At 46.2% G+C, this 14,787-nt stretch overlaps 1 protein-coding gene across 5 annotated transcripts in view; it reads left to right on the top strand.

The window, feature by feature from the left end:
• UCKL1 (uridine-cytidine kinase 1 like 1) overlaps positions 1-11,170 on the top strand; it is a 33,970-nt gene extending 22,800 nt beyond the window's left edge. For 3 of the 5 annotated variants that reach the window (XM_031951826.1, XM_031951824.1, XM_031951827.1), the window contains exons 7-15: positions 149-210; positions 4,225-4,244; positions 6,849-6,947; positions 8,421-8,514; positions 8,773-8,835; positions 8,980-9,102; positions 9,263-9,370; positions 9,751-9,907; positions 10,822-11,170. In XM_031951826.1, coding sequence (XP_031807686.1) covers positions 149-210; positions 4,225-4,244; positions 6,849-6,947; positions 8,421-8,514; positions 8,773-8,835; positions 8,980-9,102; positions 9,263-9,370; positions 9,751-9,907; positions 10,822-10,898 — 803 coding nt within the window. In that variant the 3' untranslated portion in view covers positions 10,899-11,170. Of the gene's footprint in view, positions 1-148; positions 211-2,151; positions 2,169-4,224; positions 4,245-6,848; positions 6,948-8,420; positions 8,515-8,772; positions 8,836-8,979; positions 9,103-9,262; positions 9,371-9,750; positions 9,908-10,821 lie in introns of all 5 variants that reach the window. The other 2 variants (XM_012539604.3, XM_031951828.1) reach the window with 1 other exon arrangement.
• Positions 11,171-14,787: the final 3,617 nt, after the last annotated feature.

The following is a 14,787-nucleotide window of genomic DNA, read 5'->3' as shown; positions in this document are numbered from 1 at the left end:
TTTGTAGACATTTTAGCAGCTGATAGGAAATGAGTGGTGAAGGGTGGGTAGGCAGGTAATGAAAGTTTTCCTCTGAAAAGATCTGATTTCTGGTCCTTGTACTTACTTTGTAACCAGACACACCTTTTTCTTCCTCTTGTCCCCTAAGGGAGTGGAAATACCGTGGCCATTGATCTGATTGTTCAGCATGTCCACAGCCAGCTGGAAGAGGTGAGCTTTGAATAAGCCAAAAGGGCCAACAGAAGGCCCTCAATTAAAAACTGAGGCTTGAACCTTGGGCATGGTGAGCTGCCTCATTCTTTGATTCATACCTGTGTGGGGCCCATTCTTTTCCCCTGTTGACCTCCGGAGGGTATTTTTGCTTTTCTATTCCACATAATAAATAAGGTCTGAGCCAAGTCTTTTCCACCCTCCTTTAACATAAGAGCCATCACCATCATTCATGCAACCAAGGTACACTAAGAAGATTTTAGTTCTGATGCATTTGCTCTTTGTTAATTTTTACTGTCCACCTCCTAAAAGAATAGATGAACATTCTGGAAAACTTGAGCTCATTGCTTTCCCCATACCCACTGCTGCCTGTTAGGTGCTCATGGGCATGCTCTGGTCATGGGGATTTGTACCTCTCAGAGACAGCAGAGAATGACAGCTTCTTTGTTGTACTGATAGCTTTTGAAACTATATTATGACTAATAATATGGTAATATAGTTTTCTGGATTATACCTGTGTACTAGCACACAATTGCCTTATCCCCATGAGTAGCAATTTTGGTTGCTCAGAGAAAAGTGGGTAAAGGGGTATTTCTATCAGAGCCTCAAAGCTATCTGGACCTTTAATAATGTGATAAGTGTGTCATTTTGAGACATTATCATAATCACAAAATAGACATACAACATTTTAAGGTTGGCAAAACCCTTTTACATAAATTTTTTTCTTTGATCTTCCCAAAACCCCTATGAGGTAAGTACTATAGTTATTTATTATCTTCACTTTTTAAATGGAGATGAAAGCCCAGAGAGAGAAAATGATTTGTTCATGGCCTTGTAGCTAGTAAATGTTAGAGGTAGGACCTAAATGAAGATCTCGATGATTGAGTAGAGGCTACTCTTTCCATTGTCCAACATTGCCTCCAAGGTCTTCCATGTTCATCCACTCCATCCCTTTGTTTATGAGCAGGCTTTACTTAAATTGTATTTATGGTATATGTCCCTTCTTCTAAAATCTGTGGAAAGGGTTAGTGATATCTTTGAGGTACCTGCTTTGATGGGCCTCTCTACTTCTCCCATCCCAACTTTTTCTTCACCTGTCTGAATAATCTTAGATCTTTAGTGTCAAATTAATAAGATTTAACATTAAATTTAGGGAATTCCAAAAAGTCTTTCAAGCATACTGAGAACAGGCCATCCAGGAGTGACCACAGGAGGGTCATTTTACTAGATTTCTTCATGCCTTTTGATGCATTTCTTTCTACCTTGAGCTATTACTTATTCTGTCCACAAAGACTTACTGAGAGCAGCCCTCTTGTGCAGAGTGGTGTTGTGGATACGTGTTGTCCTAGCCACAGTGGTTCCTACCCTTTGCAGTGAAAGATGAGTGTCCCTTTGTATTCTGTGCTAAACCATGAGCTGTGCTTTGCCTCATAGAATAGCCCCCTCCCTGTGTTCAAGGTTGACTGGGTTTTGAGAAAGGTTCCTTGACATCTCAGCTGAGGATTGTAGGATATTGTGTTAGATATTTTTCTCTTTTTGGAGAAATCAGAATTCTGAGTCCTGCTGTCTATCCCATCAGAAGACTTGTAATAGGGCAGAACAAGCTGGATTTTGGGAGATCTGGATCGCCCAGACAATTCACCTGGTGACAAAAGCAAAAAGGGTCTTGACCAAGCTAGTGGCCAATTTTTTCCCTTCCACTCATGCTAGACTAAGGATCCCCCAATCTAGAATTTGGCTGAATTTAGCCCCATGCTTGCTGTATGGACCAAGAAATCCCAAGCCTTCATAATTGGAAAAAGTCATACATGAGTGATATCATGAAATGTAGTGTGATTCATTTGTGTTTTTCTCTGCCTTTGAAAAGCAAAATAATGCCTATGTTGCTATTAATGATGTGTAACCCCAATTGCATTTTGTCTTTCTGTGTTGCTGCCACAGCGTGAACTCAGCGTCAGGTAAGAATTTTCATGTCGTCCTGTCTGCAATAAATTAGGCATTTCCAGTACCTTGGCTTCAACTGTTAGGGAAGACCCACATAATAAAGATGTATCTCTAAATAAATTATTCTTTGATAGAATCATTGAATCATCAAGTGATCAGAATAAGAATCTCCAGAGTGAAAGGGATTTTCACTGAGCAATAGAGTCCCTGAGGGCCTCAGAGAAAACGAAACAACTTACCCAGTACAGCCTATCCATTTGAAGCTGGTTCCTTAGTTGTGTGTGGAATCTTTCTCAAAGGCCTCCCGGAGAAAATCTTATTAGTGAATTTAAACTTAAGCTCCTGATTTAAACAACAAATAAGAGAAGAGGCTTGGATCTGTTATTGTTGAAACAAACAAAGCACCGCCGGTCCCCAGGGTCACTTGTTTTTCTGAAAAACACAGTTATTAAGTGGGGAAATAGTTCCCATTTCAGAATCTTTGGGGATGTTCATTTGGGAAATATTCATAAGTGTTTGTCTTAGGTAGTTCTGCTTTCTCTGAACAACTGAAAAAAAGCTTTGAGACTTTGGGATCCATTCAGAATTTAAAGCTTGGAATTAACTTAGTCCTCCAGCCCCACATTTTAAAACAGCAAGCCTATTACTACAAAAGGTATGTTCCAAAATAGCTGCATTATTTTAATCCAGAAAATGCATTGATATAGGAGTCAGGAGTTAATGTTAATAGTAGTATTAGAACACATGGTCCTCAGGTTTGTAGTCCAAAATCTTCTTTAGAGAGGGGCCATTTTTTTTGGTGTGATTTAATAATGGATATGTCAACCATAAGAGCCGTTTGGTATTTGAAATGCCTCTCACATGTTCAGTCCTTGTTTCATCTGCTTAGCTATTTGCCTCTGGTCTGCTTCCTGTAAACCTGCATGTTGTCTTTATGAGGCACTTTCTGAGAATTGGTCACCTCAGATTTTATTTTATTTGTTCTTTGTTTTCTTTTGAAGTTTTTGTTCTGCAAAAGAAAAAAAGAAAAAGAAAATAGTTTCCAAAATTTCAACCTTTACAGAGTGCCTGAGAGCAGCCTGCTGAATTTTCCATTCATTGGTCAGCCACCAGGAAGTGGTGGCAGGAGGCCCCCAAGTACCTTCTTCAGACACAGGAAATACGATTACTATGCTTGGGAGAGGTTCCTTCCAGGGCCCCTTGAAGATACATTACCAGGCTGAGGCATCAATGGACAGTCTGCAGGGACATAGAATTAGTGGTCTGGTCTATAGAATTTCCTACCCTCAGTTTTACTGCGTGAATTAGAGAGGTGCTCCATTCTTTCCTCTACTTTGTGTAGCCATCTTGTTTATTAATACACTACAACTCCAATCTTGTCATCTGTGGAACCATCTCTCTCTAATCTCATCCAACTATCCTCTCTATTGTGATTCCTCCATCTTTCTTGTTAAAATATGGCCAAAAGTAACAAAAGAATTCAATATATTGACAAATCTGGGGTTCTTTGTCATATGTCAGAGCATAATCCATCCATAGGGGAGGTCTCAATGGGTGGGAAGATCTCTAGGAGCTGACTTAGCTTGGGTGGACCCATACCTGGTGACCCTGAAGGTTCTCCTTATTCTTCCCTGGCTTCCATTATCAATCTCTTGATACCACATGGAAACCAGCTACAAGTAGGTTCCTGAATACCTCTGGGACCTCCCTTTGTCTGGTTTTAGACACTTAGGCTTGGAGCACCTGACTGGGCAGGTGTGATATTTGAAGGTCCCCGGATTCGGTGGCTTCTTGGGACTCTGCTGCAGCTCAGCCTAAAGTACATGAAGCATCCATGAAGCAAACAAAGGCTGATGGGGTAAAATTCTCTTATCCTTATGTCCAGGAGCCTCTGTGATGAGACTGGGACATGTGACCAGTGGTGTGAGCCCTTCTGGGAGTGACTGGCAAGGCATTAACTAAATAGCTTTCTTCTCTTTGTTTTCTTGTCATTGTTGTTGTTTTTTAACAAACCCTCTGTGTTTCCTGCCTTGTGTCTTCCCTGAACGTAATCTTCAATCTGGTGAGCAGAGGAAGCTACGCTGGGATATGTGAGGAAAAAGTTGCACTGTTTTGATTCTGATACTAATTGTGTTAGCTTGGTAGTTGGGGCCACCGCCCCCTCCTCTCTTTGACGGGGCTCATTTGCATGTGGAGTTTGGTGTGTTCTTATGCATGGGCACAGGACCCACAGGTAGGACACTGAGGGCATGCTCCCTGCCCCCCTTCCCTCCAGGCACAGGCTGCAGCACCCTCTTCAGGATCTTTTTTTTAGGATGCTGTGCAGGCCAACAACCTAGGACCTGGGCCAGAAGCTAGAGAGGACACTTGGCTGTCTGCTCCCATACCTCCGCAGACAGCACACGTGATGGATTTGCCAGCTGTGCCCAGCCGGGCAGTCTAACTGTTCCATCCAAGCATGGGGCAGTAGGAGAGCCTGGATGCAGTTACCCACACTAGTCTATCAAGTAGCACACAGTCTTAAACTGTCAGCGCCTCTGGATGGTCTGTGAGTGCTTATAGTTCATTTTGGAGAACAGGAAGGCAGGTTGATGTGTAGTTATTGGGAGAGGGAGGAATTCTTCTCCCTGTATGGAAAGATCAGGGAAAAGGTTTCTCTGTCTGATTAGATGAAGTTAGAAAGCTCTGACAGATCTACCACCACCACCACCTCCCCAGTGCCTGTTGAAGCAGGACTCTCCCTTATTTGGCTATGTCCTCTCTTTCATTTCTTTTCCGGGAATGGGCGGGTGTGAATTGTGACTCATTCCCAAGAGAAATGTATCTAGACACCATAGATTTGATCCCAAAAAAACAATTAGATAAAAAAAATTGAATAACAACAACAAAATCATCCCTCAGATGTTCAGAATCACAAGCACAAAACTGATTCTATTTAAGTCTTTCCAACCCATGCTTGTTTGGTCCCAAGTTGTGGTGATGATTTATGCCTTTAACAGTCTAGGCAGATTATCAACCAACCTCTGCAATTCAGGTTTTTTAGGGTTTGGATTTTTTATTTTTTTGTCATTTGTTAATTATTTGCTTGTTTGCTTTTTAGTGAGGATATAAAATTTAGTTGCCTATCTTCTTGATTAGTGTCCAGGAACCCAATTTATCTCACCCTTTCCAGCCTTGACCTTGATACTTGAGTCCATTTGGTTGTAGGAAATTTCTGGGCCAAATAAATTTTTTTTTTTCAAGAAGCTAAGACTTTGAGTCTATAATTAATCATTTCTGTGTGAGCCTGAAGCCAGGAGAGTGTTGAAGAAATCTGCTTTTTAGGTGGAGAGGGGAATGATTAAGAAAGGGCAGCAAAAGCTGCTATAATTCTCCCTCACAAACCAGATCCGGCTTAACTTCCTGGCCCAATGAGGTGTTCTGTTTCATAATAAAAATTCCAGGGACTAAAGACACCATCAGAGTTGACCAGCTTTGTCATTTGAACCAGCTCAGCTGGCAATGTGCCATTAAGAACAGGCTATTTCCTGGTCTTTGTAATACATATTTATTTCCTATTCTTCTTCTATTCCCTCAGTCCTACCCTACCATACGTTACCACTATTTACCATCTGACCATTTTTCCTGCCTGTTCCTGGAGCAACTCCCCTAAATCCTGCCTTTGGATTACATAGGATTATTTCCAGATATAGGAGCTAATTCACTGTCACTTTCGCCCTGTCCTCAATGTTTCCTCACCAGAAAGCAGTTAGACATACCTATGTTTAGGCAAGGCTCAAGGATAAGATAACTTGAAGTCCCATGGATTAGTCACATAAAAGATAGATGTCCCATAACACGGTGAGATTGCCAGAACATTTTAAAGGTGCTGCCTGCCAGATGGGCTTTATTATAAGTACTAAATGCTATTGTGATTTGCATCTGCTTGGCCAAAAAGGGAGAGGTTGGTATGTCCAAATTGGATGTTCCCATCATCTCCCCTCCTTGCTTCTTGCCCAATAATCTGCTGCTTAATGATTGGCTTGTGTGTTCATTAACCCCTGGCCCCAGTGTTGCTCCCCATGTATAGCAGATGGGGGATCCCACTTATTGTACCTGGTAAGTACTTGGTCTTCCTTCCTTACTGGGCTCCAGAGGAAGGAGACAGCATCCATCTCAGTCCCATCTGAAAAAAGCCCTATGGTGGAGGGGTTTAGGATGCCATTTCCTTGGATTTGGCCTTTAATGGACATTCTCGGCTAAATTTCTCTCTCTGAGTGGATTTTTTGTCCTCTGGATAGTGGCTTGTGGAGTGTTGCACAGTCTCAGTTGTGTTTGGGCCACGTGTCAGAATGGAGCTGCTCCACCCTGCTCTGCAGGCCATGGTCCTGAGGTGCCTCGATTTCCAGCTGAGACACATCCCTCTATCCTTACCTCCCTCCCCCCCTCCGCCTCCAAAGGAGCAGGCTCAGAGTCAGTCCTCCAGATAACTGGCTTTTAAACTTGGAGGGGCCAGAGGTCTTCAATAGTTGTACTAGAATAATGCGGGTGAAGGGGGAGCTTGGCCTGGAAGAGGCGGCCTTCTTGTGTATTATGACTTGAGACACAACACCTCTGCTCTGTGACCCAGAAGCACCAATCCTGGCTGGGGCGGTGATGTGGCTCTGCCTCTCCTCTGATGGACCTCCATGAACAGTTTTTCTCTTGCTTTCCAGGGCAGCCTTGGCCTCAGCCCACCAGTGTCATCCTCTCCCAAGGACCCTTAGTGTGCTGAAGAGCACCCCCCAAGTGAGGGGGATGCACACCATCATCAGGTATAGCTGGTGTGAGCCCTGGGATAGGGCTGTTCCGGTAGCATGAGGAAGAGGCCAGTTTTCTTTGATCAACTTGGGGTCTTCATCTGTGGGATGCTATTCAAACAATGTCAGCACTAGTCTATGAAACTATAAGAATTAGGTGACTTTCTAACTAAGCCACAGCCATTATTCTAAAGCAGGGCTTCTTAAATTTTTCCCACTCTTGACCCTTTTTTGCCTGAGAAGTTTTTGATCCTGGGTATATGGGTAGATAAAATAGGTATACAAGTCAAATATTTGCTAATGACAAATAATAATGTCACAATCTCCATACTCAGTTATGAGACCCCCATATGGGGTTGCTTTTTTTTACTTTCAACCAGTATAATCTCCTGGCTTGAATGAAGTTGTATCTAGTTCTTTTACTAGAGCTACAGAGCTTTTCAGTTGTTTTGGCTCCCACCTCCATCCCCTATCTCCAGAGTATTTCTTCTTAGATATTCAGAAACAGATTTCAGTTTGATGCGATGGGAAAGACTTCTGAATAATTAGATCTGTCTTGAAATGGATTCCACTGTTAAGATCTTCAGACAGTGACCATCTGTCAAAGACTTGCTTCAATTCAACAAACATCTATTAATTACTTACTATGTACCAAGCACTGCTTTTAAGTGCTGAAGCTACAAAGTTAATAAGGGAAACATTCCCTGCCCACAAAGAAGTTACACTCCTTTGGAGAGAGGGAAGATGCAGGATGCATGTCAAACTTATACAAGGTCATTTCAAAGGGGGAAGAGTGCTACTGACTGGAGTATGTAAGATTGGGCATTTCAAATATACTTTGAAGGAAAACATGGTTTCTACAAAATGAAGGGGATGGGGTGGAGAGAAGGCATTTTAAACTTGGAAAACAGGTCCCACAAATGCATGGAGGAGAGAGAAAGTCAGTTTGCAGTAGAGAGTGCAGGATCATGGGGGTAATGTGAAAGAAAACTGGAAATTGTTTCTTTAGAGGATATGGATAGGACTGGATGGTCTCTGAGGCCCTTCCAGCCCTGAAATTATCTGATGCTGGTTAGACTGGGACCACCCACTAAACAGATGCTCTAGAAGCCAGTCCAGATTTATTTATGTCAAAGCTGGGAAAGATGGCTTCTTTCCTGTGTACAGAAGAATTTTGCTCTCTTAACTTTCCAGCCTGGTTAACTGGACATTACTCTGACATGCATAAAGGCTTACCACCAGGACATGTTCCCAGAGAGAAGGCTATAAGGTGGATGTAATTCCTGAGCTGGTCTGGGTTATTCAACATTTCATTCAATGACTACTTTCAATGTTTGATTAAATTCAGAATTTATTAAGTTCCTTATTTTGTGCTTATCTTAGTTAGAAGAGCAGGATCTCTTCTGATCTTGAATGTGAGGTGATGGCATCTGCCCTTTCTTTCTTCCCCTACTCCTTCCTAAACTTTGCCTGCGTCTTCTTCTCCAGGGATAAGGAGACCAGTCGAGATGAATTTATCTTCTATTCAAAGAGATTAATGAGACTTCTCATTGAGCATGCTCTCTCCTTCCTGCCCTTCCAGGTGAGAATCCCTTGGCTGCAGGCTTTGGGTTTGATAGAGAGACATCCAGGAGGCTCTAACTGGGCAAATAACAGAGGCCCTGCTAAGGTGCCCTAATTTCCCACGGAAGAAAGCTAGGTTTCCCCAGCTGCCAGCTGCCATGGCTCCATCACCCTCCATCCCTCCTCTGTGAGGAGGCCTCGGGCCAGGCGGGCAAGTTCAGGCCCTTGTGGAGCAGCTAGATCTCCTGAGGCCTCCCTCTTGTTCTCCTTTGTTCAGGGTTGCACAGTCCAGACACCTCAGGGACAGGACTATGAGGGCAAAACTTACGCTGGGAAACAGGTGAGTGACAAGGGAGGACTGACCATATTGACTGTTGTCGCAGTGGAAAGTATGATGGGACCTCAAGAGGTTCTCTGGGCGGGAGCAGCGCCTTTGGGTAGAATGGCCCCTCTAGACTTCCTGCTTTCTTCTGTGTGAGGACAGATCACGGGGGTGTCCATCTTAAGGGCTGGGGAGACCATGGAACCGGCTCTGAGGGCGGTGTGCAAAGACGTCCGGATTGGCACCATCCTCATCCAGACCAACCAGCTCACTGGCGAGCCAGAGGTGAGGGACAGGGCAGTTCTTCTGGGGCGGCAATGGGCGCCCACGAGGTCCTAGCCATGCACGGGCTCCGGGGAGCAGAGGGAGGGAGGCTGGGACCTTCCCCATGCCAGCACTCCCTTCTGCCCTCCACTCTGACCCTGCTTCTCTCCCTGCTCCCCAGCTACACTACCTTCGGCTCCCCAAGGACATCAGCCAGGACCATGTGATCCTGATGGATTGCACGGTGTCCACTGGTGCGGCAGCTATGATGGCGGTGAGAGTGTTATTGGTGAGTGAGAAGGAAAATGGAAGGGATGCAGGAGGAGGAAGCATCTCTGCCTCACGGCCGCCACAATTCTGGTGACCTGGACCATGGGCTTGTCACTTGGAGCTAACAGGGGGACACTGAACTCTCCCCAGTTTGCAGAAGTATCTCGTGCTGTTTTTCTACAACCAAATGGGATGAGGCAGTTAGGATCATGGGCTCTAAAGTTAGAACTGACCTTAGAAATCCTCTCACCGACCCTTCAGATCTTACAGAGAAGGAAACCGAGGTGCAGAAACATTTGTGTCCCGTGCTGGAGGCTGTGCAGACCCTGAGAGGTAGGGTCAGAGGGTGGGCCCAGGTTTCCTGACTCCCAGTCCGGGTCCTCTCTGTTCTGCCCTCAGGATCACGATGTTCCGGAAGACAAAATCTTCCTGCTCTCACTGCTGATGGCCGAGATGGGGGTCCACTCCGTGGCCTATGCCTTCCCGCGGGTGAAGATCATCACCACAGCTGTGGACAAGAAGGTGAACGACCTTTTCCGCATCATCCCCGGCATTGGTGAGTGTCCTTTCCTCCGTAGCCCCAAACCCTGAGCGAGTGCTGGCCCCCGCAGGAGTTCACTTCGGTCAAACAGCTTGGACTGGGAAATACAACTGACTCCCAATTGTGCTTCCAGTGAAGGAAGGCCAAGGGGCCGGTCATCCACAGATCGCTCCTTGAGGGCGAGGCGGGCCTATTGTTGTCCTCTCTAACTCTCCATGACCCCATCTGGAGTTTTCTTGGCAAAGATCCTGGAGGGATTTGTCACTCTCTTCTGCAGCTCACTTTATAGATAAAGAAACTGAGGCAAACAGGGTGAAGTGACTTGCCCAGGGTCACACAGCTAAGATTCTAAGATCCCATTTGAACTCAGGTCTTGACTCCGAGCCCCGTGCTCCATCCACTGCACTCTCTCCACTGTACCACATAGCAGCCCCTTGAAACGTTGTTCATGTTGTGGAGGAGTAGCTAGAGTTTCATGCCCACCTTGATTTAGTGGTGGGAGGAAGAGGACAAGAGCATGCTGGTGAGTCGGGGGGCTTTTGGTCGTCACAAACATCAACAGCAGATGCTAGGGGTGGCGGGGGGTGGCAGTGGGGCTTAATTCCAGTTGTACCTCTAACTTTAGGTAAGTTTTCTCCTCTGGCTCTTAGAATTTACTTCCATATCTGTGGATAAAGGAAAGATCCTCATGTGACATTTTAAAAGCCCGTAAAAAGCTCAGAGAACAGTGACACTTCCCATTCTCCTGACAGGGGGTGGTCTTAGGAGGAGTCCTGGGGCCCAGAAGTCCTAGAGAGTGGGTCCATTTGGGCAAGAAGCTCAGTGTTCTGATCCTAGTTAAGCAGAGTCCTTCTGTCCCCTTCTCATTGCACCTGAGGATGTGCCTGAGGAATATCCCCCTCTCAACATTCTTTCCTTTCCCTCTTCAGGAAACTTTGGTGACCGCTACTTTGGGACAGATGCCCCGCCTGACTGGAGTGATGAGGAAGAACTAGCTGTGACTTAGCCCACCCAACCTGCCAAGGAAATCCTTGCCCTCTCCCCTCCTTCCTCTCGTCTTCCTTGACAAGCCTCGGACCTCCGAAACAGGGCTCGTCAGGAAGGGCTGGGGAAGGACTGGACTCACAGAGTCCTAGGGCATCAGGGAGAGAGAAGAGAGATTAATTTATTTTGATTTAGTGTTGACAATATAATTTATTCCAAAAGTTTTATTTTAAAAAATGAATTAAAAATGTTAACCATATTAAAGTTACCAGTAGGATTAGAATGGTGGATTAAGGCTTTTCCCATGAACATCCTCTCTTCTGACACTCTAACCTGAATTTTGGTCCTTGAAACAAAGGAAGGAGCCGGGACATGGAGGGGACCAAATGTTCTCCCAACTAGTTCTCCCCTGGCTTAGCCACGGCTCATCTCGTGAGCCCAGGAGTAGAACCTGTGAGAGAACATAAGGGGCTACCAGTGCCTCAGTGACACGGGTCCGGGCTCAGCTCTGCTGCTTTAAAACGCTGAAGCTTCTTCACAGGCGACACTAGCCAGCACAACACTATTGCCTGTCCTGCTAGGGCATCCGCCGCCCATCCTGTGTAGAGTTCAAGCCTCAACACCCCCCTAAGGCCTGGTACACCAAAAGCCTCAGCCTTCCTCCTCCCCTGAAAGCTCACCGTGATGTGGTTGTGATTGTCTTTCCTGCCAACAGCACAGGGGTTTGTGCGTAGGTGTGTGTGTGTGTGTGGGGAGATATAGGGGTGTGTGAGGGGGGTGCAGGGGTGTGTGTAGAGGTGTAGGGGGGGAGATGTAGGGGTGTGTGTGAGGGGGGTGCAGGGGTGTGTGTAGAGGTGTGTGTGGGGGAGATGTAGGGGTGTGTGTGAGGGGGGTGCAGGGGTATGTGTGTGGGGGAGATGTAGGGATGTGTGAGGGGGGTATAGGGGTGTGTGAGGGGGGGTGCAGGGGTGTGTGTGGGGGGTGTAGAGGTGTGAGTGTGGAGGGGGGAATGAAACTGGGAAACAGAGAAAATAGAAAGTAGGAGGAAGAAGGAGAGCAGGGCAGCCCCCGGGCCCTGAGCTGAGCAGCAGCATGGAGCCCCAACCTCCATGGAGGCTTTTCCATAGGGACCCATTCACTCCTCTCCATTGAGTCAGGATCTGTCTTGTCCCTATGAGAGGAGTAGCATGAGTCCCCAGGGTCATAGTAAAGCCACCTACACACCAGCCTGGGTTAAAGAGGCCAGGAACTACAACCAAGCTTCTCTCTCTGGGTTAAGTCCTTGCCTTTCCCTGGGCCTCAGTCCGCCCTCCAGTAAGAGGGTGTCACAGCTCGGGGCTGCAGCCTGGCTTCCTAAGCAGCCGGGCCTGTGCCTCTGAGTTTGCCTGAGGAGTCACGCTCTCTCCACACTTGTTGCCTTATCCCTTTCCTGTGGAGCGGTCCTGGTAGAAACCCAAGAGAAACTGGGGAGGGAGAAGCCTGCTGTGTTTGTCCCGGTGCAATTAGGAAGAAGGCTCCTCTTGTGAACAGCAGCCTTCCCATCAAAGCCTTTCTCTTGCGGTCACCACCGAACGCTTCTTGCTTAGACTGTTAAGTCTTCCCACCAGTCTCCATTCCTTCAGTCCGGCCTTTCCAATTCATTTTCCACACAGCTGCCAAAGTAGTTTGAACGCCCAAGTCTTGACATGTCTCTCTCCTGCTTGAAAGCATTAATTCTGTCACTCAATAAAAGCATTTTGTTAAGGGCTCTTAGTTGCTGGGGCTTTGCTGGCAAAAAATGAAATGGTCTCTGCCTGTAAGCTTACATTCTGTGAGAAAAGCAGCCTCCATGATGATTTTGTATTATACAAATTACACATTACATACAGTACACATTTTTCTCTGTGAATTTGTCTATAACAGATACAGGTATACAAGTCTTACAGTACACATACTTTATATATTATATGTACACATTATATCCTGCAAATGTAATTTGTTTATACAAATAAAATGTAAATCAATGGTTTGAAGTAATTTGGAAGGGGGGCTAGCAACAAAGAGCATCAAAGAAAGGCCTTTGAGCTGCATTTTGTAGGAGACTAGAAGCTTTATGAAGCAGAAGTGAGGAAGGGAAAGCATGACAGGTGCAAAGACGGACAAAAAAGGCGGGATGCCATGTGTACAAGAACCTGTAGGAAGGCCAAGGAAAGCTGAGGATCCTCCATCATCTATTTCCTTTAGGGAAAACAAATACAAACTCAGTTTCTTTGAGGCTGTCTTTAGTATCCTCTTGGTCTACTCGGCCAGTACCTTGGGAGTACTTAATAATTGTTGCATTAAATGTCAGGTACTTCTTGTCCCTCACAACTTAATTCCAACCTAACTTGACAACCTTGATTGATGCTAGTCCTCTCTGGTACCTTTGATTTGAAATGCACTACTGGCCATTATCTCGTTTCATCCTGCCGTGTCTCGCCTCCTTGTCCACGTAAACGGGTACCAAGCTAGCAAGCATTTACTTCTTTTCTCAGAAGCTTGCACTCCCATTCCTTCCAAGACCTAGCTCAGATGCCCGTGGCTCTAGGAAGCCTTCATCTTCCAGCCTAGTTATCTTTCATCAAACTGGAAAATGTCCCTTGCCCTACCAGACCCTATCTTAGGTTGTACTTGTATACACAAAGGATAAGAGATTTACGGGGGGAAGAGATCTTAAAAGCTACTGAGTTCAGGTAGGTTTCATTAGACACAAAAACACCAAGAGAGCTCCTTGAAGACCAAAATGGTGGTTTTTGTCTGCATCCCCGGTCCCTTGCATGTACTGCATGGTACTGCAGTATGTATAATACACAGTACTGTATAATACACAGTAAATGTTTAATATCTGTTGGATGTCATTGAATGGGACAAACGAGGTGATCATTCAGAGGACTCGCATTGCTCCTCGTTCCTCCCGAAGGAGCAGAGAGAATGGACTACTAACAAGCCCAGCTCCAGCTTGTAAGAACTCAAAGCTGACTTTTCCCCTCAGCCCTCAGGGCTCTCATTTGTTTACAGCAATTTTAGGCAACCACAGCGGAAAACGGTGTGGGTGTCTGGGGGATTGAGGCCTGCACCCTCCCTCCTGACCACCCCCTCTCTGGCAGCAATGACCAGAGTTCCAGGGGAAAGGAGATTGAGATCTGCTGGTGTGAGTGGGGCACAGTCCGGCCCCAGCAGCCCAACGGGTGACAGGCTGCAGCCTTGACCCCCCGGCCTGGACCAGCAGCCCTCTTCTCACTCTGTGGCCACATGGCCAGCTTCCTCCCCCAGCCCGCTCCACCACAAGGGAGCTTCACACCAGAATGAGTCACTTGGGCCACTCGGGTCTATTTTTCCATCTATAACATGAAGAGTGCATCTCCTCCCCTGCCCCCTCCACCGTCTCAGGAAGGATATGATGAGACCCAGGCAGGGCCTATAGATCTGATTGTGCCTTGAGCCTTGAGGTGAATCATGCAAATTTGCAAAAATAATGCATATTTTTCCCTTCCATGTCTATTTCATTTCTCCAAAGGCAAGGCTAGTTAAAGGCCATGGAGTCCTCTGACAATAATTAAGGAAATTATGGAATAGAGAGAGGCACATGGTTCTGGTTCTAGCAGACAAGGTCCCAGCTCTCTGGATACTCACCAGGAAAGGCCACAATTGGCGGCAGGAAATGAGGCGGCTGATTTTAATAAGACACACTGACAAGCGTTGGGAAAGGGTACAGAGACTGGTAAGGGCAGAGAACGGGACAGGAAGGTGGCAGGGCAAGAGCGTCGCTCCCAACACCGGGGATTGGAGTTGGGAGCCCTAGGAAGCATGGACCTGGTGGGGGAAGAATGCTTGGGAGGCAGGAGTCTCATTTTTATAGGGTTTGGGGGGGGAACAGACCAAATCTACCACCT

Source organism: Sarcophilus harrisii, chromosome 2, assembly GCF_902635505.1.
Source record: "Sarcophilus harrisii chromosome 2, mSarHar1.11, whole genome shotgun sequence".
NCBI classification, from domain to species: Eukaryota; Metazoa; Chordata; class Mammalia; order Dasyuromorphia; family Dasyuridae; genus Sarcophilus; species Sarcophilus harrisii.
Note: the sequence above shows the minus strand (reverse complement) of the source record. Positions and strands in the feature narration are given on the sequence as shown.